Here is a 24,517-nt window from a genome sequence, read left to right on the forward strand (position 1 = left end):
AAGTTCCCAAGAAGAAAATTAAGGCAAGGGTCTTCACATTTGGTCATGTACAGTGTTTGAGTGTGGCTTAAATAAAAGTAGTTTTTCCAGCTACAGTCACCATGCTGGCTTCAACGCAACAGTTTCTGAACTTCTCACGGGACTCTGCTGGAATTGAGAAGCAGCTGCTACTTTGCACTGCAGCAGATGCAACCAAAGATGACACTGCCTTCCCTGGTAAGCCCATGGTAGGGAGGGCTTCAGTTAGCTTGCCCCATGGCCTTATCTATGCCACCTGAAAAAAACCAAACCATGTAAATAGTCTGTCCTGTCAAGGAAGCAGTTTCTGATTCCAGAATATTATTTGATAGCGAAGAGATGATTTTTATTACAACTCCCGAGCAAAAGAGTTTCTCCTAAAAAGAATAAAAATTAATAACCTTGATAAGCAAGCAAAACCCATCACAATTCCCATAATGTGGATTTAATGATCAGGTGCTAGTTTACTATTTAGCATTTGCATACAGCAGAGTCTCCTTATCACACTAGCCATCACACCCGTCATGAGGCTAGTGACTCTCAGCACATAAAAGTATACTAACTCAGGAGAAACATGCTAGAGGCTTTAAGCAGAGGCCTGCTGGAAGGGAAAACCAAGTAGGCTGTTTGGCTGAATCTTCTATTAAGGGACTTTTATTTTCTAGTTGAGTCGCAAAATTCACGGATCACCTGCAGTGAAATTCACTGTGTAATTATTTGGGAAACTCTCTCTTTACCCTTGTGGCTTTCCCCACTTTCTTCTTCTATTTTGCTCTGCCTGTCTGGTGCCCTTTCCTCTTCTATGCCACAGAGACAGGGCACAAAGCTGCTGGTCCCATCTCCTTTATACAAGCAGCACACTACAAAAATACTGTTGCAGGATGCTGGCAACAGTACACTACAGTACCCTTATACACTACTCTGTGATCTGGAATGCATATGTATGGGGAATATGCCAGGGATAAAGAGAAATTACATAGAATGACATTTAAATGAAGCTCCTACTTCTCTGTCTGGCTCCATGACTATTTCTGCTGGGTGCTTCATATGAAATTTCCAATTGTGTTATCTTACAGCAGCTAGAAATCAGCTATTTCTCTTGTTCCCTCAATTTCTGGTGTTTATTATAAAGCAAGATTCTAGGGAAAGATTGCAGGCTGAGCTTCTACTTCTCCGTAAATCAATTAGTTGAGTTATAAATTAATAACTTACTTCCATCAATTTGGCAGCAACATTTCATCGGATTTAATGAAATCTAACTGAAGATGTTCATATGCTAATCTACAGAGAATTAAAGCATACGATGATATAGATAAGATAAATAAAACAGATAATGTGTTGTTCTTCCCATTAGAGCAATGATAACATATATTTTAGAACAGAATTATTTCTTCTTTGTTACACACAAGGGTAATGCCATAGAAATCAGATCCTATTCTTACAGCTGCTTGCTCTCTTAAGAAGCTGAAGAAAGTATTAGCATAGAGGCTGAATTTTGACCCCTTCTGTTGGCACCCAGAACTTTAAAGAATAACTGCATCAAACCCTTTCCCATAAAGAAATCTATTCCAACATTTTTTTGCAGTTCAACACTGAAGCTTAGCATGTATCATGACACAGAAAACTGCAGGAATGAAAAAGTTTTTTGTAGGTATACCAGAAGAAAACCCTGCCACCCAATATTTGATGCATACATTTTCTCTTGGACTACAAACCTATACAAACTGGCATACTCTGAGCAAATTGCTCAGCTGCTACAAAGGCAAACTCAAGAGTTTTATTTCCCTGTAATAAGCCACTTGTTGCATTCAACTGCTGCTGTTGCTCCTACCTGTATGCAAAAGTGGTGTGGACTGGTGACTAATAAAACTTTTCCCTTGAATCTTGGACTGATTAAAAAAAAACCTGCAAATCTGAGGAATTCCAGTGTGATCAAATAAACATCCCAAAATAGGCAACAATGGAAGAAGCAGACACATTAAGCTCAAAATCTGAGCCTCTGGGACACAGAAATATTTACTCAAACTCATTTCACATACCCAGGTTTCCTGAAAACACAGGGATGTGCCATTCCCTTGGGACAACGTGTCTGGTTGACAGGTGATGAAGCGACTTCCTAGCACTAACACTCATTTCCAAACCTATTCATTGTCACCCAGAAAATGCAACTACAAGTTAATACAACAGTGCTGAGACACTCCTTCCTGCCTGTGTGCATAATGAGAGGGGTATCCAAAATGCTGGCCTTATCACATGTTAATGCTAATTTCCCAAATTCTTTTGAGCATTTTCTACTGATGTTGAAGTGTCTCCTCTGCAGTCCCATCAAACCCAACTTCTGTTATCAGTTCCAACTACTGGCTGAGTATTACAGTCCTAAGATACATATCTGGTCTCTTATAATAACAGGACTGAGCCCCTTTTTGGTGAATTCTACGTAATGCTTAGCAAAGCTCACCGTTGCCCAAGAGGACACATTACTAATTTCCCTTCTATAAAGCACCTCTCCACATCTGCCTCTTCATTATGCTGTGTGGAAGATGAGGTACTTCTTTGGTTTGAGCCTCAAGACCAATAAAGGGAATCAAATATAATACATATGCCTTTGAATCGAGACTATTTTTTTTTTAATTTTCTATCTTGATGATGAAAAAAGCTCTAAAAAAGTCAAAAAGAATTCTAGGATAAAAGAAAACATTCTGTTCAATCCAAATTTAGTTTCTGGTTATTTGAGGTGATTTGTTTTGCCTTTTATAAATTGATTAAATCTAGTCTTGGAATGCTGACTTAAAGGAGAGAAAAAATGTTTCCTGCCAAAAATGCCAACACATAACACATGGTTTTCTAGCTCTGTCAAAAAATTTGCTCCGCTCTTCCATTTGAGCATACTGGCAGGATTCAGCCCAGATTACAAATGAGTATTGGAGTACCTGAAATCATGCTGTGCAACACTACATTAATATTTTCCAAGCTTGTACCACTATGTCACATCTTATTACTGACAAGACTGTGAAGTAATAGCTGTTGGAGATGGCATGTAGTCCCGCCTATTTCATATATGCCAAGGAACTGAAGCAGGGAGAATTGTCTGGAAAAGCTAACAATGACCCTCCTGCAGCATTCAGCCCTACCTTTCTCAGAGGCAATTGACTGCAGAAGAGGACAGCAGCATATAAATGAGAGAAAGTGAAGAAAAGAAGTATCTAGGAAATAAAATTCAGAAGAAATAAAAAAAGATGCTGGGAAAGAAGAGAATGTGGTGATATACGAGTGGTTGTAAAGGCAAAAATATTTTCCTGCAGCCTGAGGCTGACTGATACAAAAAAATAAAAAGATCATATGAAAGACTGAATGAGGATCTTTGGAAACAGTGACATGCAGATGGACTGGACAGATGGAAAGGCCACGGAGTTTATGTTATTTTATGGAAGGAGAAACATCTGACAGGTTTTATCAGGCACCATCAGCTGCCAGCAGTCAGGTAGCAAGGCTGAAACAAGAGTTGTGGGCTAAGTGACACTGTGAAGACTTCATGGCTATTTCATTTCCCTGGCGGAGGTTTCATTATATATTTACCATCATAAAAACATCCCATTCCATTCAACTTTGCTTTTTTCTTTTATCAGATGATACCTAAGGATATAACTAAGCAGTTACAAACACTGGTTATCTAACAGAAAGTTGGATTGCTGCTCTCTGTACAGTACAGCAGAACACAAGAACAGTGAATAAGTTGTTTTGAAACTATGGTATACAAACAACTTAAACCATAATTAAAGTTCTTTTAGTAATATGCTAACCATAGCACATGCTCCATCGAGGACGTGATGGCGCTCTGAAAACAGATCATCAAAAGCAACCTGGATGGAGGATTTCATCACAGTGGCATCAAGACTTCACTCTCAGCCTAAACAGGACAATTTGGTGGAGCCTTTCACAAAACCCCTCTGCCAGACACACCCAAGCAGATCTACAAGACCTGAAGAAGTTACTTTGAACCCTAAGGTTAGCTACTGTTTGTAACTATATAGTCTAGGCTGTTAAGGAGAACAATATGAACACAGGTGGCATGTGCAGTTTGAGGCTTTTCATGCATTCACCAAGGACACAATGCTTTCCATTCTGCTACAATCCTCCTCTCTTTCAGAGGCTTGAAGCTGACTGCAGCAGTGCCTCTCCTCCAGGAAGCACTCACAACTGAAAGCTGCAGTGAGGAAAAGATACTTCTAAGCAAGTAACACACTGCACTGAGGATGGCACTTATGAAAATAGGAGGTAAAACAAACAGGCTGAGACTGAATACATGACCTCATGATTAGGACGATGCAATGTACCCAGACCTGACCTTTTACTGCTTGACTCTAGAAATAACCCAGGTAGTAGTGCGTAATTCAATCACACTGGCAAGTTTATTCTCTTGCTATGTTAAGAGGTCATGATAGGCACCAACAATACAGTTAAAGTAAATGTCAGGAGGCCAATGAAATGCTGAAGCGGACATTTGTTCTGATCTTCCATCAAGCACAATAACTCTAATGGAAGCTAACAGAGGGTTGTAAAACCTAATACCATGATGCAAGCAGGCAAATACCCAATGTATGGTCTTAGCATAGCAGGAGAAAGAAAAGAAGCAAGTAATAATCCTTACTTCACTACAGAGACAGGAAAGCAAGCACAGCATTTCCTTTCTCTGGCTTGGCTGAAATCCATTCAGAGGACTCATCACCCTTCTTAATGAGCAGCTTGGAGCTGGTGACAGAAAAGGGGATTTTGGGGTGACAAAGCAGACTAGGAACGAAGACTCACCAGGCAGGTATGAACCTTGGCTGCCAAAGAAGATTTTCTACCCATTTCGTAAGCTCTGCTGCAGCTGCTGTGGGATGGGTGGCAAGGAGGACCCAAGCACTGAGGACACAGGAGAGCTAACCTGCAGAGTGTGACCATCCCCGGTCCTCATGGCACATCTGGCTTACTGCTTCCTCTAGCTGCACCCACAGCAGCAAAAAAAAAAAAAAGGAGGAGCTGGCTTGGCTTAGAGGAGGAAGGCTTCGTTTTCAGCTTTAGAAAGGTAATGGAGCAAATCTGCAAGTTTGGGGCAAGGAAATGCCCTGTCCATGGCAGGGATGTAAGAAACCACTGCCTGATTTATGGATAAATCAGTCTCCATATCTAAGTGCAGTGATGACTTCCAAGCCTCTTGCCTGGGCAGAGAAACCAAGTGGCTATCAATTATTTCATAAATAATTTAAAACTGTGTTTGCTGTAAGAGCCTTACTGAATGTAAACCCCAACATAAGTGCGGCAGGGCTTTCCTCTCAAGTGATACCTGGGAAGTCCTGATGTTTTGGAGCAGCTCTCCATAGGGGCTGGGCCACATACTCCAAGATCCCAGTGCATTCCCATTCACACATCAATAGTTTTGATCCAGAGTAATTTGGCAGATCCTTCTAGTCTTTCCACTGACTGGTAGAAGGTTCCCAAAGTTGAACATAACTAAATTTCTCCAGAAAAATAATAACGATAAAAAAAACCCAAAACCAGTTCTAATTGTAACCTGCTGGTCATTTCTGAAAACTTGGCCCTTCAATTTTAGTGTGCTTTGAAAGCACATAACAAATTAAATGGGGCTCATTTGTTACACAAATGATGGCTAGGGTTTCAAATAAAATAAGCCTAACCTTGATGGAAACTTCATCAGTGCAGTCTATTATTTCCCTCTACTAATGGCTAATGGCCTAACCACCTTCACTGCGCAGCAAGAGGTCTCCCAGCTGCCTAGCTGAATTATGGCTAGAAGAAGCAATATTAACCCTTTGAGGATAAGTATGTGGGTCTTAAAAGAAGAGCTGCACAGCTGCTAATGCCAGCAAAGGCAGTCTTTATTAATCAGGTAGCCGAGCGTGTGGCAGGAGAGCTGCCCACCCTTCCACGTGAGACAGAAGGGCCATGGACTTTGTAATGACTGTGCCAAGTCACAGCAGCCCCATGTTTGTTGATGTCTTCCTTCATTTTTGGGGAGAGACTGGTGTAAATATAGATGAAGTGAGATAGGGGTGATCAGGGGTATATATGTTAGTGATTCACAGGTTTTGGAGCTTCAGTTAAGATTGAGGAAAGGAAGGAGAAAGCTGAAGATGCAGGGTCACTGCATCCCATTCACCATCGGGCATCGACTTTCTGGGAGGGCAGCAGCACAGCTAGCTGGCAACACAGACGCTCACTCGCTCTGGCTAAAGAAGTGAATAAATCCCCACAAATTGCTGTAATAAGGGATCAGACCGCAGACTCTGTGGCGTAAACACACATCTGGTCTATCTTTGTAATGAAATCAGCTGAAAGCACCACTGTGCATTAATAACAAAAACATTCAACATATTGCTACCAAATAAGCTCTTCTTTTCTTGAACTTGTATTGTCATATGTTAATGTAATTTTATAAATCATGAAATGCCGCACAACATTCATCAAGGGACTTCAGAGTCTAAAGATATGCATTACTGCAGCATTGTTTTCTACTCTATCAGTTTTTTTACAATTTTGGTAAAAGTTAAAGACAGAAAGCCAGGAGTGCAATACAAACCTTTCATATTGAGTCTACCTTTCTTGGGTAAGGATTTCTCAACTACAGGGTTTATCATGTGCTTGTGCGGCACGAGAAAATCCTTGGGTGTGCATGAAAGTGAAAGTTTCCTTTTGCAATAAGTTGGTATTTTCCATACAGACAGTCATCTCATCCTCCCTCTTCCCCCTCTTGCCACAAACAAGAACTGTCATTCACTTGAGTTTAATTTCACTTTGCATTCCCTCTTCTTTGCCTTTGCCTCATCTTCTTTGCCTTAATTTTCATCAGATATTTACAGTTTTGCTTTCTCCATGTAATTTCTGGCTACCACACATGGCTCATGTTTTATGGGTGACTGTTGGTCACTTTGGGTTCCCTGTTGTGAAAGCTCAGGAAAGACAGGGCATAGGCTCCATGTAGACAACACACTGGAAGGGTTTTACCTTTTGAGTTATGTGATTGATCCATGGAGAAGAGCAGTTGCTGAGATCAGGTCCTTGGGGCTCCCAGATCCCATCTGGAGCAAGACATCGGAAAGTTGCAACACCTGGAAGACGAAAACCACTATGTTCAGTGTAATTGTTTGCATTTTGCTCCCAGGACCCCATGTCACAAGCTGGGAGCTTATTAATGCTCAAGACAAGAGTAGGACACTTCTGAGTCATCTCAGTGTCCTAGTTTCCCACCATCTTAGCACTTAGGGGACCTAAGACACAAAAGATCCATGAGGTAGTGAAGGGATATTATCTCAATTTCACCAGAGACTACGGACAGAATGCTTTACCTTAGACTAAGCAGGAAAGCTGCCAGGGACTAAGAAATCAAAGCTGGATCTCAAATGGTGAGCCGGCACCTTGACTGCTCTGTCCATCTGCTGGTGACCTGGAATCAGACCCTGCAACTCGACTACCTTGCTGCTTTACAAAGATTTGACTGCTCTGAATCATTACATTAAACAACTTGAAAGGAAACACACCAATGTTTAAACACTATGAACAACAAGATGTAACGCTGGGCTTTATTGTCCACCCCTAACCATTGAGAGAGACTTTGCAGCAGAATTTTGTTTGGCAAGGGCAGCCCACATCCCCGCTGCAAAAGACAGGAAAGCATCTCAGGCCCTTCCATACAAAGAGAAACACATCCCAAATGGTGCAGGCAAAGATCTCTAGATAAGCAGGAAAGTCAGTATACCTAGATTAAAGACTGCTTTCTATAAAGAGCTCTGCCCTGCAGAGCCAAACTTTTCAGCAGAGGAGAGAATTAAAGGCTAGGTTTGATGGTAGTGCCGGTTAAAAGCAGTGAGAATTTGTTCATGCTTTCAAACGGAGCTGGAAAAGGCCCACCGCAAATATACCACAGCTTTTAACACGTTGCATGAATCACTGAAATTAGAGATGAGAAAGTCTTACTGCCATTCCCTATCAACAACTTGGGTTATTTTTAAAATTTTTTTTCCCTTTAGGTATTTACATCCAGTCCTTAGCTCTTGTGCTTAGAAAGGGGGTTCCTGCATCCAGACATCATTTTCCTTTTTTATTTTCTATTTCATTTCTTTCTTTCCTTTTTCACAGCTTCAGTTCAGCCTATCCTTCCCTCTCTCTGGGAGCCGACTAATACTTTTTGCAATGATTTTACCAAGTAGGGCTGGGAAAGACAGCAAAAATGTTCTTTACCTATTATCACCAATGATAACTTTCCATGTCCCTCATACTTTAACGCATTTTATCAGTCTGACCTCACCAGATTCAAAAGAGTCAGTATTCCTAAATACACGTGAATGGCTCTCCAGGGCAACAGAATGGAGAACTAAGAGAGAGTCTCCTCTGCAAGCCAGATCACTCCAGCTCTTATTTTGAGGGATTTTCCTCCACCTTCTGCTTTCTTTTTGGCAAGCAAGTTCTTGGGGTTGGACACCAAGGCTAGCTTGAAAAATAAATACTCCTGGAAAACCGCACTTGTTAAAACACAGCAAACTGAATCTTAGGACAAACTCATTCTTCATTCAACTGTGTTTTAATTTGAACAGAAAGTTTCCAAAATTTCCTTTTGGATGAAAACAGTTGGGGAGAAGAGCAGAAGAAAAGGAGTACAGTTCAATAAACAATATACCATTCTGAACGTTTAGCTTGTTTCCTATCCTGCTTTCCCTGCTGATGACACTGGATGCTGACTGCAGTTTGAAAAATCCCTCATGTTGGTTCAGGAGTGCAGTCTGAGAATACCTGTGCTCTGAAATGCTGGCTACGGCCTTTGAAATGCAAACAGTGCAGCACAAAGCTTCAAAATATAAGTTTTTATTTCTCCTGCTGCCCCCACCCCCAAACAAGCAAAGCCTGCGGTTCCCAAAATCCTGTCCAATGTGCTCAGCATATTGAGGATTTTGTCCCAGACAGCCGCTTGCCATACCTCACCAAGGCAATGTAGACCTGACAGAAGACATCAGCATTGTCCTCTGATGAAAGCACATGTGCCACAGGGTTATGTGGACAACCTAGTTGCACACTCACAATGTCCAATGGGCAAACAGAGATGACTCACTGTGTCCTCCTGCCCCATGACTCACCTATCGAGCCTATGGGACACGGCTGTTTTGCCATCTGTCCCTGTCGAGTCCTAGACCACATAATCTCACGGGCTTCCACGGGGTCACAGCTCTCAGCACCAACTGGTGGCAGTTGGGAGGAGGCAGATGGGAGGTGCGTAGTCATTTCATCGGGGACATCAGCCATGGGCGATGGTGTGCTGGTGCTCTTGTTCCTCCTGCTTGAGACTGAGGTGGTGGTGGGGCGGCCAGTGCTGCTGGTGGCCACTCGTGGTGTGGTGCTGGCGGTGGTGGTCCCTAGGCCCAGAGTCCCTGATGTTGATACTCCTGAAACAAAGGCAGAGACGATTAAAGAGAGGAAGGAAAAACAGACTCAAGCCTAGGTCCCAAGGATGTCCCTTCTGCCAGCTGCGGTGGCCTGTGAGGTGTAGCCGGAGCTACCGCTAGCACAAGGCTTGCTGCACAGCCACCTTTCAAACAGAAGCAAAAGCACACAGGGAGAGAAGCACACAGAGGAGTATTGACTCCTGGAGCACAACCAGTTTTACAAAAGCACTGGCATCTGATGAAAATAAAGCATTACTTCATGTCCTCATCATTTTTCTTCCTGGCATTTTAATGCAAGAATCTTATTTTCCATCTTTTAGAGAACACCTAGCACAGAAATGTTTAAATTTGTTATTATTGCTGAAGACCCAGCTGATTTGAACAGAAAAAACATCTTACATTGTATAATAAAAAAAAAAAAACAAAACACAAAGTCATCCTCAAAACAGCTGTGTATGGAAGGATGAATGCAAGGCTGTTCTCCAGAGCAAGCCCTTCACTTCCTCCCAGGTTCATTCCTTGCTACTTCAACCCAACAGCACCGCTTGATCTGCAGGTCACATGGCAGATGAAGGGTGCACATCAGCCCAGCCAAATCCTTGGGAGTTTAATGTTCAACAGGATATTTAACTTAAAACTTGCAGTGAGCAGCTGAGCAGCAAGAGTTAGGGAACTTGCTTTATAAATGCGTTAATCCATCCTACATCCTGCAACAGCTGCACTAAGTACTGCATGTGGTGAATACTGAGGGATGCCCACCTTATTTTGACTCCTTTTTAGACCAAGATGCTTACATAGATTGGAGCTTTGTGTGGATTTCTTTATGGACCTAAAATCTTAGGTGGGGAAACTGAGGCAGGCTGCCTCCAATTGCTCCTCCATCACCCATGCCATGATGTATGCAGCTTCACCCATCTCCTTTACCTCTCCCAAAGACAAGTACCATCCTGCTTCCCTCAACATAACACTTTTACTCCAGTTAAATGCCAGACGGTCACAATTGCCCTTTTGATACCTGCCTGAGGAAATCCTAGGACTGTCTAGGAAAGGCAGGTAAGAAGGCCACATAAATAGGCTTATCTGATTCTTGTCTGATCCCATTCCCTCTAATTCCCATGACACAACATCCCCCTACAAGTCCACCTCTTTCAGCATCCAAAAATCCTCGAGGGTCATAGATGCTCCATGTCCAGCAACAGGAACTGGAGTTTCTACATTAAAGATAGTTATATGTGAACTTCAACCTAGCCAGAAATTAGAATTATGTGAAAGAATCACCCCGTCACCCTGAGGAGCAACCTCTTAACTATCAAGCTGTGTAAGCACACGGAGCCTGCAAGCTCCTGAGGGTGGAGACTGTGCTTTCTTCTAGATCCAGCGAAGCAGACCATACTCACTATCGATGCAATATTACTTATTAATGTATAATGATATTGCTGTCACGGGAGTTCATTCAAGTCAATCTATTCCAAGCATAGAGATACCTGCCCTTAGTGTAAAATATGAATTTTTCCATTCTGAAAGTTTTTTTTATTATTTAAATAATTTATGCCCATTCTGCTGTGAGCAATTCTCCTGCCCCAGAGTAATCAATAACACAGCAGTTGAAGCACACACTTGTTCTGGTTTTAGGTAATTTTTCTTCAAGCCTAAAACAACCTCTCCTCAAATTTTAAAACTCAGCAGCATCATAAACATGATTTTCTGAGAGATCAGTATTTTTCAAGAAAATATTCAGTTTAAAAATCCCAGCTCTACTGTTGCCATGGTTTAGCCCCAGCCAGCAACAAACCATCACGTGGCCACTCACTTACTACTTCCCTGTTCTCTGTGGGCTAGGGAGGAGGATTGAAAACAAAGAAGGGGAAACTCATGGTTTGGGATAAAAACTGTTTAATAGCACAGAAAAATAGCAGAGCAAACAGCAATTAGAATAACAGAAATATATACAAAGTGAATGATACATAAAGCAAACCACTCACTGTCTGGAAAACTGATGCCTTGCATGCTCCCAAACTAAGATTTGTGAACTGAGCCACCAAACTTCTCCCTTAATACACTAAGCATGACATTCTGGTATTGAATATTCTTTTGGCCATTTGAGTCAGTTGTCCCAGCTGTGTCCCCTCCCAGCTTCTTGTGAAAATAAACTCTATCCCAGCAATGTCCCAGGACATTATCCACCCCTTAGTCTATATTATCTACATCATGCCCAAATATTACTCTTCCCAATTAACCACCACAACTTTTCCTCTCTTTGATATTGTAAAGATCAACTTCTTTATCTGCATTAGTCTGTATGGATTAAATATCCATCTTGGTGCAAAACTGTGTGTTTTGTTAAAACTTGGAGTTTTAAGCAGTTTTGCAGCAGCAGAGGAGAAGGCAGTGAGGTAGGAGGTGCCTTTTCTCCCCTGTCCCCTCCAGCCTGCTGTTGGCTTCTGAGGTTGTTTGGACTGTTTGCACTGCACCCAGTGCCAAGGGATTTGGACAGGAGCACCCCTGAGTGCAAGTGTGCACCTGAAGGATTCAAGCCGTGTCTATTCTGACAAGGGTCCTTTGAACTGCCAGCTGCCCTTGGAGTCTCCAGCCCCAGTGTAAGAACTTTCCTGAAGGAACTCTGCACATGCCCCACTTCGAGAATCTTCCACACAGAGATATGGAGCAGGCTCAGCAAGTCCCTTCCTCTGTGCACCTCATATGCCAATAGGGTATGGAGCTGCTCTGTAAATAATGGCCCTATGAATCATACTTCCTGCCAAAACCTCTGGGGTATTCATTGGGGTGTCGATTATTTTTACATTATATTCCCCTTTTCTGCTACTTTTCTTCTTTTTCTCTCTCTGTCCTTATTCTCTCCTTAAATCTACCTCACTTTTTTTCTCAGCACTCTTACGTGAATACGGTTGTATCCAAGTTCTTGTAAACTGTCTGCTACTTTGACTGAGCTCAAAGTAAAGACACGTAACTTTGACTGCATTAGAAGTATAGATTGGAATTTTGAGTATAATTTTGACTGAACTCAAAATAAAAGATCATTGCTGTAAATCATTGTAACTTTCACTGTGTTCAGAGTAAAAACTGGAATTCTGAGTAGGCCCCTGAAGTCACTGTCGTCACTTCTGTGGCTGCTCCACAAGCATTCAAAAGAAACCTACCACTCCTAGTCTACCAAGCAGGTCTGTTGGGGCCAGGCACTTGGCAGATATGAGTGTGTCTGTGTATACACACACAGAGAGATATCTTTCCCTCAATCTATGGGCCATTCTTCTAAAATATCTGTTAGGTTCATTTAATCCTTGACTTTGGGCTCCATCTGTGGTAACAGTCTTTCAGGGCAAGAGAGATTATGTATGGTGGTAGATTCTTGCGTGCCACATGCAGAGCTTGCAGTGGTTTATCTGGCACAGCCTATGCCCAAGGACTGCAGGGTGAAGATGTCATTCTCAGGGAAGTTGCTGAGTGCCAGTTGCTGAAGCTAGTTCTGGTTCCATCACCACTGTACTTTGCTCAGTTTTATTGAAGTCCACTCTTTATTAATTTGGGTGATTCTTACTTTAATACTCTTGATATGTTATTTGGCAGCTGTAGTGGTGATGACATACAGTGGCAGGTTATTTATCAATTAACATCGATTTAATGAAATGGCTATTTTCACTCAAAATCAAATCTCATTGAGGTACACATTGGACTTCCCTATCCTTCCGCATCAGCCACCAAGTGCACCTAGGTCCTTGAGCGAATGCAATCACATAGATGGGTTTGCCTTTGCCTGAGGTAGGACTAACCCAGACTGTTTTCCCTAAATCATTCTTTAAGGTCTTTACCAACCAAATGATTCTATGATTCTATGGAGGTGTTTAAAAAGTGGGTAGCTGAGGTGCCTAGGGAAATGATTTAGTAGTAGACAGGTACGATTGGAGCTGATGATGTCTAGGGTCTTTCCAGCCTAATGATTCTATGATTCATGTGCAGTTCAGGGACTTTATCTCTTTCAACAGTATATGTAAGTTTTGACTGGGCAAGACCAGATCAATTGGTAGATCTTCTAGTGTTAAGTAACTAGGTGTCTTTTGCTAAATGTGTATCCCAGGATTTAAAAGGTCCCATTACCTATTGCTCTCGTTCAATTCAGCTGGAGGCTGGTGTGTGATAGGGGACGTGATATAACCACTCAATATAATGTTCCTTGGACCAGGTGTCTATGAGGTTGTTTCAGAAATGAGTCCCCTTTTCTGATTCAGTTCTTTCTGTGCCATATCACCACAGGACTTACTTTTCAAGGCCCAAGAGAGTGTTCTTGACAGTGGCATGGGGGATGGGATATGTTTCTAGATATCTGGTGGTTGCTTCCACCATAATTAACACCTAGTGCTTGCCTTGGCAGGACTGTGGGAGTGTGATGTAATCTGCCAACCCTCCCCGTGTTTATATTTCAGTCATTGTCCTTGCAGCACACGTTTCACACTCATGGATAACCTGTGCAGTGGTTTCCATGGTTAAGTCTGTCCCTCCATTACAAGCCCATCTATATGTTGCATCCTTGATGGCCTGAGGTGTCATGGGCACACTAAGCTAGAAATAATTCATCCTTATTTGCCAGTCCAAATCCACCTGAGCCACTTCAATCTTAGCAGCCTGATCCACTTGCTGGTTGTTTTGATGTTCTTCAATGGCCCAACTCTATGGGTAGCGGGCATCTACACAATGTACTTTTACAACCAGATTCCCTCGCTGAGCAGTGATACCTTGCCACAATGGGGCAGCCCTGACAGGTTTGCCTCTGCACTGCCAGTTGCTCTGCTTCCATTACTGTAACCACACCCACAGGGCATTGGCGACCAGCCATGAGTCAGAATAGAGATAGAGCACTGGTCATTTTTGACAATCAGCATTATCTAAAGCCAGCTGGATGTCTTTCACCTCTTCAAACTGTCTCAATTCACCTTGTGCCTCAGCTTCTGCCGCTCATGTAAGACTCCACACAGCAGCATATCACTTCCCATTTTCTGATAGTTTATTACATGGTGAGGCCTCTTTAGCACATATCACCTACCCTTCTGGTGATGTTCCAATATGTTTGCCTTCTGGCCAGTCCACGATCACTTTCAAAATTCCTGGGCAACTGGGGTTTCCCATTTGAGCCCACTGTGTGATCAGTGCAACCGCTTGTTCCACACAGCATCAGTTGCATGTTGTGTAGAGGAGACGCTCCTTTTGACCATCCAGTCCAGCACCAGCCGTTGGTGTGCTAAGACAAGCTGTGTTTCACTACCAATCACTTCCAAAGAAGCTCTAACTCCTCCACATGCTGCCAAAACCTCTTTCTCAGTTGGAATATAGCAGGCCTTGTGCCGCGATTGAGAGACTACAAAGAAACTAGTGAGAAACTAGAGGCTGCCTACGCGTCAAAGTTCTTATCTCACTCCTTCCCAGGGCCTGTGGCCGACAAGTTCCAGCACATCCCCCTTAAACAACCCTTCTGTACTTTGGGTTTTTCCACTGCCTGTCAGGCCCTGTCCTACAGCCTTGGATCTTCTAAATCCCTGACTCCAGTAGCCTAGTGGATGACCTCACGTTTGCCCTGGTGTTTTCTGCCAGTGGCTCCAGGTAGGACCATTCTCCCCAGCTGTGGTATAGAGTGCATTTTTTGACACCTGGTCCTACCCAGACTGGACCGAGGGCTACTGCACAAAACTATTTCCTGTTTAATTTGTTCAAAGGCTTGTCATTGCTCCTATTTAAAACTGTTCTTATTCTGGGTTACTTGATAGGAAGGGCTTACAATTAGACTGTAGTTTGGAATATGCATCCTCAAAAAGCCCACAATGCCTAAGAAAGCTTGTGTTTCCTTTCGCTAGTCAGTGGAGACATACCTGCTATTTTGTTGATTACATTCACTGGGATCTGACAATGCCCATCTTGCCATTTTATTCCTAAAAACTGAATGTCTTGTGCAGTTCCCTTGACCTTTCTTCGTTTTACAGCCAAACCGGCTTTCAGAAGGATTTGATCTGTTAATATTTTCTCCTCTTTCTTAAAAACAACTTCTGCATTTTTTGCATCATATGATGAAATTGTCAATGTATTACAGCTGTTCTGGAGCTTCACCCTGTTCCAGTGCAATCTGGATCAGTCCACGGCAAATGGTAGGGCTGTGTTTCTGCCCCAGGGGCAGTAGATTGTTGTCTTCAACAACACAACTGTATTTAGTCCTGTGCTCTGAAAAAATCATATTAATAATGATACACAGAGACGTAACTCTTTTTTTTTTTTTTTTCCTTTCTCCTACCTAATGTCTGAAAAGCCAGAGGAGGATGCAACTGAGAGAAGAAAGGTCCATTTTCTTGTGGACTTTGCCATATGGAAAAATCCCTTGTGGATTTTTTTCTTACCTCTTCCAGCAAGGGATCAGTTTTTGTGCCTTAGGCTATTCTGCCCACATGTGACTACAAGTATTCTACTAGGTCTGGGCAGATGCTGCGGTGGATATGGACCAAATGTTGAGTTCTCTGTACTAAGGGAAAACCTACAGTTGTGGTCCAGGATGGCGCAAACTCAGCTGTTTCAATGCACTTCAAGCATGAGTTACTTAACTCACTGCATTTTTTTTTTTCCTCTGAATCTCAGTTTGAGCATTTAACGTTAAGCAACAAAGAATGAGAGCTGAATTGTGCAAAATCATTACAACAGGCTCAAGTCCAGTCAATCTGCCCCAACTCTTCCTTTCTTACTGCATCACCTCTCAGCAAGGCAATTAATACATTCAAAGCAGTCACCACACGAGACCAATTTCCAACAGACAAAAAATATGTCTACCAAAGCCCTTTTGAATCAAAACTTTACATTTCTGATAATGATCAACTGTTCATTACATGTGCCTGACTGCTGTGGAAAGGTTCTTTAGTAAAAAATATTCTAGCTATTATTACAGACTTCCAGCTTTTGCCTGACAAAAATAAGAACTTGAACAGCAGCCTGGCTGGTTTTTTGGTGAAATATCAAATTTAATGCTTTTGTGGGACTTATTTGTGTGTGTGTGTGTGTGTGAGAGAGAGCACTTAATATTTTTTCTGGCTCCCAACAGCACTTAGTGTCAGGTCCCAAATTTAGTTGTCATTTGAATAAAAGAAGCTGCTTTTTTCTTTTCCAAGGAATTACTGAATCCCACTTGACATGTGTAACTTCAGAGGCATCAGATAATGTTTTAACTGTCATTGGCATGGGGCTACAACACATTGGCATATCTTGTAATATCAGGAGACTATATATACCACCTAGTATAGCATATAAGAATCAGCGATCCTCTTCACTATGGTCCTCTTCTATCCGAAGACAATTCCTACCTGGGACTGCAGACAAATCCATCTTCGTGAACCTCTCATAGCCTTCAGTGAACATCCAACAAATGCATTAATGCCATATTGCTCTTTCTAGACTTTGTAACTGATTCTGAATGTTCACACAGAAATTTAACTGGACCATTTTACACAAGACATAAAAAATGAGCACTTTTTTCAACATCATGCTGCAATGCTTTTAAAAATGCAGATGAACTATGCCCACAGGAGGCCTGTTAAACAGGAAAAGATTACATAAGAAGTGATCTAATAGACAGTAGATCAGGATTTATTATAAATGGACTAATCCAATACGTTTGAGAGTTCAGTTCAAGAGCTATTTTGGGGCAATCTAGCTTCAAATCGCTCTAGTTCTCAAAAATACTGTCAGATGTGTTTGCAGCTGTTTTGAATTTCTGGATTTGAACACATAAAATCTGACTACTTTTTTTTTTTTTTGTTACACATGTTATTTCACATATGGGACTAGGGGTGTGGGCGAAGGCACAAAAAGCATACAATTTCTTTTTAAGGGCACAACAACTTAATATTATTAGTGAATGTATGGAGTGAACTTCTAATCTCCTAAACAATCCCTGTCCCCTGGTGTGATTCACATCCATCAGAGACAGTGGTGCAGATCTTATCCTCTGTCTTCCAACCTGAATCCTTCAAACTCTATTAAAAAGAAGCCCTGTAGGAATTCCCCAGCGTCCCATTGTTAGAGAAATCACTTTTGATTTCAATAACAGGTGCTGTCAGTTTTTCATTCAGATCACATTTGAGTGCAGACATGTGAGTGCTACATTTACAGCTTCAAGAGATTTACTGGAGGCTGAGATTTTCAGGTTTGTAGGGGTTTTCAAACCTTTTTAATTAAACCACATATATGTTTTATCCATGCTAGCTGAAACATACCTTCTCATTTCTATACAGAAAAAGCACATGTGTAGCTGGCTAAGAGGGAAAAGAAAATTTTCTGGTACGTTTGGCAACAGATGTAGCTTCATCTGAAGTGTGCGTCCTATCTTTTGCCTGCACTTCTGCATCTTTAACTGAACAACTTTCATGCAATCTGCAGAGGGAGTGCCAGAAGGAGCCGGTCTTTCTCCAGCAGTTCTACACCTCTGCAGTTGAAATGAATGAAACCAAGTGCAGGAGTCACAAAATGATTATTCACACCCTAGCATTTTCTGATCTACCCAATCAGCATGATGAGTCCGTCTGTGGGCCAGTCAGACAGCTTATACCACTATCCAAAACGTTTCTTCTGTTGCAAGATACAAACACAACTTTTACAAGAGAAAACTATCATCTTCAAATAGTCTCTGTTCCTCTGTGCCTGTGACATCTCCAATCTACATGTTAGTCAGCAAATCGGCCAAGTGCATTCGGATAAATTCCTTGGACTCTTTTAAACATATAAGAATCTGCCTGTGAAATGGCTGGATGGTTGCTTTCCAATTTGTGAAATGATTCAAATGCTGTAAATAAAAAAGAAATTGGACAGCTTTCAAAAGGACAGATTAGACTTTTCAATTCTTAGTGATTTGGTGCTTCCAAGCTACACTCCCATGATCTTCATATTAATATTTAAAACCAGATTGTGTTATCTTGAGGAAGAGGGCATAGTACAATCAAACCCAAGGAGACAACCCACTGGAGCTACAAGAAATCAGCTCCCTGGCCCTGCAGCACATGAGTGTGCAAGAAGTGTTGGGGGAGAGGTGGGCAGAAAGCCATCAGGCCCTGCTTCCTCTTGACTGATTTGGCAGATTAACATTAAAAGCTGCTTTTTGTGTTTACCACGCATCTCCCCCTATATGCACCAGTCCTTGATTACAGCTACTCCAAGGCTCTGTATTTGAGGTCCCTCCCAGTTTTGTGTGCCATTGCTCGGCTTCCAAATCAGCCCCGATATCCAGTGTTTTAAGTGCAAACACACTCTGTCAGTGGGCTGGTCAGCTAAGATCAAAACCAGGAAAGGGAATAAAACACAAAATATCAAAGCTTAGGGTTAGAGTTAGGGTTGTTTATAACCTTCTTTCTCTAACCCATGTTATAATTGCCTTCATTAGCATGCAAGTCATACTACATTCCCAGACATGAATCGGAAACCTGAAAATAAGGTCTGCTGTCTATGCAGTTGATGTTACATCCATACTGTACTTATAGCATCCTCTAAAACAGCACGGACGATAAGCCTGCCAGCAAAGACTCACCTTTTGTCTTTAATCAAACCCATTTGTTTTCTCCTCTTGCTACAACCCCTTGGTTATTTCAAACCTGATCCAAAAAAGCAAATCATTCTCTAAAGTTGCCAAACTGACTTCTCTCTACAGAGCACTTGCTCCACTCAGTCTCTGACTGCATTGACCTCTATGTTATTTATTTATTCTATTTATTCTTGCTTCTACAAGAAAACCAGCCTGAAATATGGAAGAGCTGAGCATTGAAACCAGCAGAAATAGGGAATGTCTTTTCTCATCCTTTGAGCATGCTTTAGTACACCTAGGTGGGGATGTGCTGTCAAGACCCCTCCTGTAAATCAGAGTGCAGGTATTGCCTCAGTATCTTGCACACACCTCATTTTGGAGCTTGGACTAGCTCAAACCTCTTCCCAAACTTGCCAGCAGTTTGCTTTCTGTCCCTGGAGTGACAGATGGAAAGAAGGGAGGGAACAAGCTTGTGCTGAACAGAAAAAAAAAATAAAATCTTTCATGTAAGCCAATCCTAAGAAGCCGACAAAACTCTATTGTAAGTATATTAATATTCAGCTGCTTTCAGAAATAAAGTAGTTTCCCTGACAAACCATAAAACGCTATTAAGCTTCTTTCCAAAACTCTTTATTACTTAGGAAGAAATGTCAATAGGTTGTAAAGCTCAATTCTAATAGATGTATTCATGTTGGCTCAGGGATCTGCCTAAACAATGCTTAACTACAGGACTGGCATCTAAATTTGTTTTGCAGATATCTGATGTTTTGTAGTAGTCTTTAACAATGAGAGAACCATGAATATTATGAAAAACCTATCTGCTTCAGCAAAGTAGATTTATAACAAATGAACACTCTGTGCAACAAACAAGGCATTTTAAGGTGAAATGGACTAGGTACCACTTTCAAGGATTTTTCATTTTTATATTAGAATTCAATATCTTTGGCACAAGCAACTTGGTACACCATCAAGTCCATGTTGATGTCCTAACAAGCCTAGCATGCAAGCATCCCTCACCTGTTTCCCAGAGGCTATTTTTTTTGTTGAGAGAGGACACTGGGATGCAGGTAGGGATGTTAAATATGTGTTCATACGCCTCAGCAACTCAAGGGTATGGCTAAGATCTCCAGCCTTAAGGCTCCAGGGCTGAAAGCACTGCCATGGCTGAGTTGAAAAGTCATGAGAGAAAGCTGAGAGGCAGCAAAGAACAGCATCAAAAAATCAGAAAAAGAGGTTTAGCCTAACTTGTTTGGCTCTGCACCACTAAGGGCTACCAACTCTCAAGCAGTCAGCTTTGGTTGAGACATAGTTTCAAACTCTTACCTGAGGGGTTGATGACAAGATGACAATACATAAGCAAAAGGTCGAAATACCTTCATCACTGATTTCTAGCTTTGCATCTGTCAGCGTCCACATTATTCTTATTAATGGCTAGTTCAGATCAGCACACTGCAATGTAAGCATGTTTTTTTTTCTTGTGAAATGGAGGAATATACCCATTGACCTTAAAGGACGTAAAATTGGGCCCACGGAAAAGAAAGACAAAAAAGGCCCAAACCTACAAGAACATGAATAGTAGTGCTGAAAAGCAAGATGTTTCAGGTCAAAACTGTATGCCTGCCTTCTCAGGTTTGGCATGTGGTTTTGCATGTAGTCAGGTGATGAAGTCTACATGTCCAGGGGAATTACTGGCCCAAACCAGAGGCACCAAATGGACAGAAAAACATCCAGGTGCTGCTGTGCCAGAATAGAGGTTTTCCATAATGTACTCTGCCTAGAAGCCTAAAAACTGCACCTGAACCACTTGGGCTGCTAACAAAAGTGTTAACAGAACCACGAGCACCAGCAGAATCTGGGAAAGCTGGAAACTTGTAAAGAAAAGCAGATATAACGACAAAGAAATGAAAAAGGTAAACTGTATCATTTTGAGATGTTTAATCTGTGTAATCTCCTGGTCTTGCCATAAAATTAAGTCCTTAATGTCATTGCAAAGCAAAATTCGACACTTTGAACAAAAGAATTATGTCTCTCATAAGGAAAAAAAGAAAAAGATACATATATTCAATACATGAAAAAAGAGAGAAAGAATGTCTGACCTGGTCCAATGCACATATCTTGAAAAATATACCTGTTATTTAGCTAAATGTGAACGTATCTTCATACAACTGCAAGATTCAAAAGCAAAAAAGAAAACCATAGGGAAAAAAAAAAAGTAGCCAAGCAATTTCTATTTCATTCTGAAATACAGCAGAGACCTTTATATACTTACAGATATTACTTTCAGTTTAGGGTAAAACTACTGCTACAATATAGGGCTAAAGAGCTGCTATATGCTTCTAGCACACAGCCTAAACTTCATTTTACAGCTCCCTAAGGTAACATAAAATAAATGCACCAGCCTACAGTGGTTATTAATTTTCTCCCTTTTCAGTGTCAGATATGTTGAAATGTTTTTGTTTTGTAAATATTTTACAGCAGACCATATAGTAAATATGTTGAGATCTGTAATGTTATTAGCCTTGAGCCTTTCTCACTCTATGCATTCATCAAGAAGTTTCATTAATTTGCAGGGAAGAAGTATATTAGTTTTGCTAGTCATTGCAGTGCTTTACAGCTACTAAAAACCTCAAAATCCCTAATGATTTACATTATCCAGCCAGAATGCTCTTTGTTTAATAATGCTAACCAAAAATCCATCTCACCTACGTCATCAAAAGCAACTCTTCTTCCATTATCTTAAATGTAAATGAGAAAAAGCATGCAGCTGGAGCAGACAGAATAATTTATAATGAGAGGAAATCTGCCCGGCCAGGAATAGTAAAAAAAAAAAAAAAAATAGAGCATAACACTGAATTCACTTGGAATTGAAGGAAAAAACAGACTTTCTAGTATGGTAGTCAGGCTGAAGATGGGAAGGGAGGAAGGTGGTTACCTGTGATACACCCTCATGGTCAGCATTAAGCAAGAAATGTTTAAACCTTTAAGTAAATATTAGACTTTTTTTCGTTTTTTTTTTGTTTTTTTTTTTTTTTTTTCCCAAGAGTCTAGAATGTGACTGATCATTGATCAGTGACACAGAGTTCATTGGAATGTCAACCTGGAGCTGCTCAGCAAAACAGAAATTACAAGTGTAAGCACTGCAGTGGTAAGCAGCTTGCCCAGTCTGTTCGGCTGCCACGGAGATTGTTCCAAGACAGAAAAAAAAAAAATAAAAATTGTGACTTTGCTTGAAGAGAGAGAAAAAGAGAGAGATTTGACTTAGAAACCTGAGTTAGCCAGTCTGTGGACAGGAAAAGGTAGCATCAAAAGCTGCTCAATTTGCTCAAGATCCAAGGTGCTCTTTTGGAGGTGCCTAAAAACTTTGATGATAGCAGGAGCCTACAGGTTCCTGTAACACCATCACCTTCACTCTATCAACATTTCCATGCTCAAGACTTGGCTGGAAATCATTGGCTACCCAACAGCAAGCAAATTCTGACTTTGCCACCTGAAAAACAGTGTCTATTACAGCAAATCTCTTGGGCACAAAACAAACTGCGAACGTCTCAAGCATTTGCTCACCTTTCCTTGAGGTATTTAGTTAGTGCTGAGAAAGGCTTAAGCCAGAAAATCCAGAACTAGAATATGGATGCTAAGAGCAGACTGGCAGGGAGAGGCAGGAAAACTTCACCCCAACCAGGCGACCCAATGTCCCTATTTCCTTCTTCTGCAGTGGGCATCACAGTCCACAACACATTCCTATGAGGTGCTAAGACATGCCAAGGATTACAGTAAAACAAGAAGTGGACAGGGAAGGCTTTTATCCTCCTATGTTATTGTGGGAGGAAATTACTGGGTAATGCAAAAGAATGAGCCTGTCTCTTGATCCAGGTTATTCTCCAAGGTATCTCTTTCTGCAAAGTCTGAAGCTCAGACAAGGTATTAAACTGAATGGACCACTCTTGCCATGTTCTGCGCCAGGCCTGGCATGTCCACAGCACATTTCTGAGTGCAATGGACAACTCCCTAATCTTCTTGGCAGCAGTCACTCATATAAGATCAGTCCCTCTGGCCAACAAGATGCCTTTCCAAATTAAGCTATTATTTTCCCTTATTAAACTTTATATATGAGCTAAAACAGTGACACTAATTCAGTTAAACAATTGCTGTCTGCAGCTCTTGTTCAGAGCAGATTGCACAGAAATCTCATAGAGATCGAGATGCCTGGTCAAACAGACCCCAATGAGGCAATGGATTGTAACTCAGGGAGATACGACTTTATTCCAGCAACATGCATCATTTCAGATCCTGGGGCAGTAGTGCACATTATATGTCCTGGCTGAGATTTTCTAGTAGCAACATCCATCTCATACTGAAGAGACTCAAGAACATCTCTAAGAGCAGCCTACAAGACACCAATATCTATCAGGGCATGCTGACCTAAAACCTATTTGCCTCACATAGCTTTCAGCCCACCTGCAGCTGCTATTTCAGGTGGGGATAGGAATGTTTGTCCCAAAGACAAGCTACTCTTCACTGCCACTCACTAGTGCTGAAGGAAATGCGTGGAGATACAGAGAAGAATCAGCTCTGGATACAGGCAACTTTTAAGCAAGAACAAGCACTCACTAGATAACAAATATCACTAAGCAATCTAGGCTGAATATGGTCTAATAGAAAGGAAATTCTAAGTGTGTGCAAAGAAAAACAAATAAAACACATAAGAAAAAAAAGAATTTAAAAGCAGATATTAGATTTCTTTTCTGTCTTGCACTCTGAACAAATATTGTTCAAGGATGTTGAACAACCTGTTGGCCAGCTGTTTTCTGACTCTGAAAACAACATAACAGAAAATTATGTGTCCCTTTCTGTCAAGCTGAGTCAAGTCCACACTTGTGGTGTTTGCCTAAATAAAAAAAAAAAAAAATAATAATAATTTCATGGCAGAAGTGACCCAAGCCAGCCTGAGAGGATGGGACAGAGCTGGGGAACAAGGGAAAGAGGATACAAAGGGTGTAAAATCACGAAGACCAGCCTGGCTTAACAATTCTTTCCTGCTACAATTAATATTAAATTAGGCCCTTCTAGGCTACTTTTTCCTTTTTGATGGTATAATAATCTTAAAGCCCAGCCCAGCTGGATGAAAGCAATATGAACTAAGCCAGTCTCACTGATCATTTTTCCTTCAGAGACAATTCCTCTGAAGGGATCCTGCAAGTGAGAAATGTGGTGTTAGATTGCCTTAACCAGCCAACAGAAACATTGTGCCAGTGAGGCTGAGCCCTTCCAGCTGACAGTATCCTTGCTGAAATTTCAGCCTAACAGTCAGAAATCCCCCAGACTCCCTCTTACTGAGATTTCTCTCCCTGTATGTTGAATAAAATCTCACTTGTGTGGAACCTGCACTATAGCACTCTGGCACAGTGCTGGCTCACCTCCACTAAGGGCGGTCTTAATTCACTATTTTTAGTTCTTTTCTTCATCTTGATGCAGTTCCAAAACTTAGCCCTGCCTGTCTCGCTTGTTATTG

At 41.5% G+C, this 24,517-nt stretch overlaps 1 protein-coding gene across 18 annotated transcripts in view; it reads right to left on the bottom strand.

The window, feature by feature from the left end:
* Positions 1-24,517, bottom strand: part of ADGRL3 (adhesion G protein-coupled receptor L3) — a 532,152-nt gene that overhangs the window by 103,905 nt on the left and 403,730 nt on the right. For all 18 annotated transcript variants that reach the window (XM_054064759.1, XM_054064762.1, XM_054064751.1 and 15 more), the window contains 2 exons: positions 9,147-9,452; positions 7,024-7,127 (listed from right to left, as the gene is read on the bottom strand). In XM_054064759.1, coding sequence (XP_053920734.1) covers positions 7,024-7,127; positions 9,147-9,452 — 410 coding nt within the window. The remainder of the gene's footprint in view (positions 1-7,023; positions 7,128-9,146; positions 9,453-24,517) is intronic.

This window comes from Cuculus canorus, chromosome 4, assembly GCF_017976375.1.
Source record: "Cuculus canorus isolate bCucCan1 chromosome 4, bCucCan1.pri, whole genome shotgun sequence".
Taxonomy (NCBI): domain Eukaryota; kingdom Metazoa; phylum Chordata; class Aves; order Cuculiformes; family Cuculidae; genus Cuculus; species Cuculus canorus.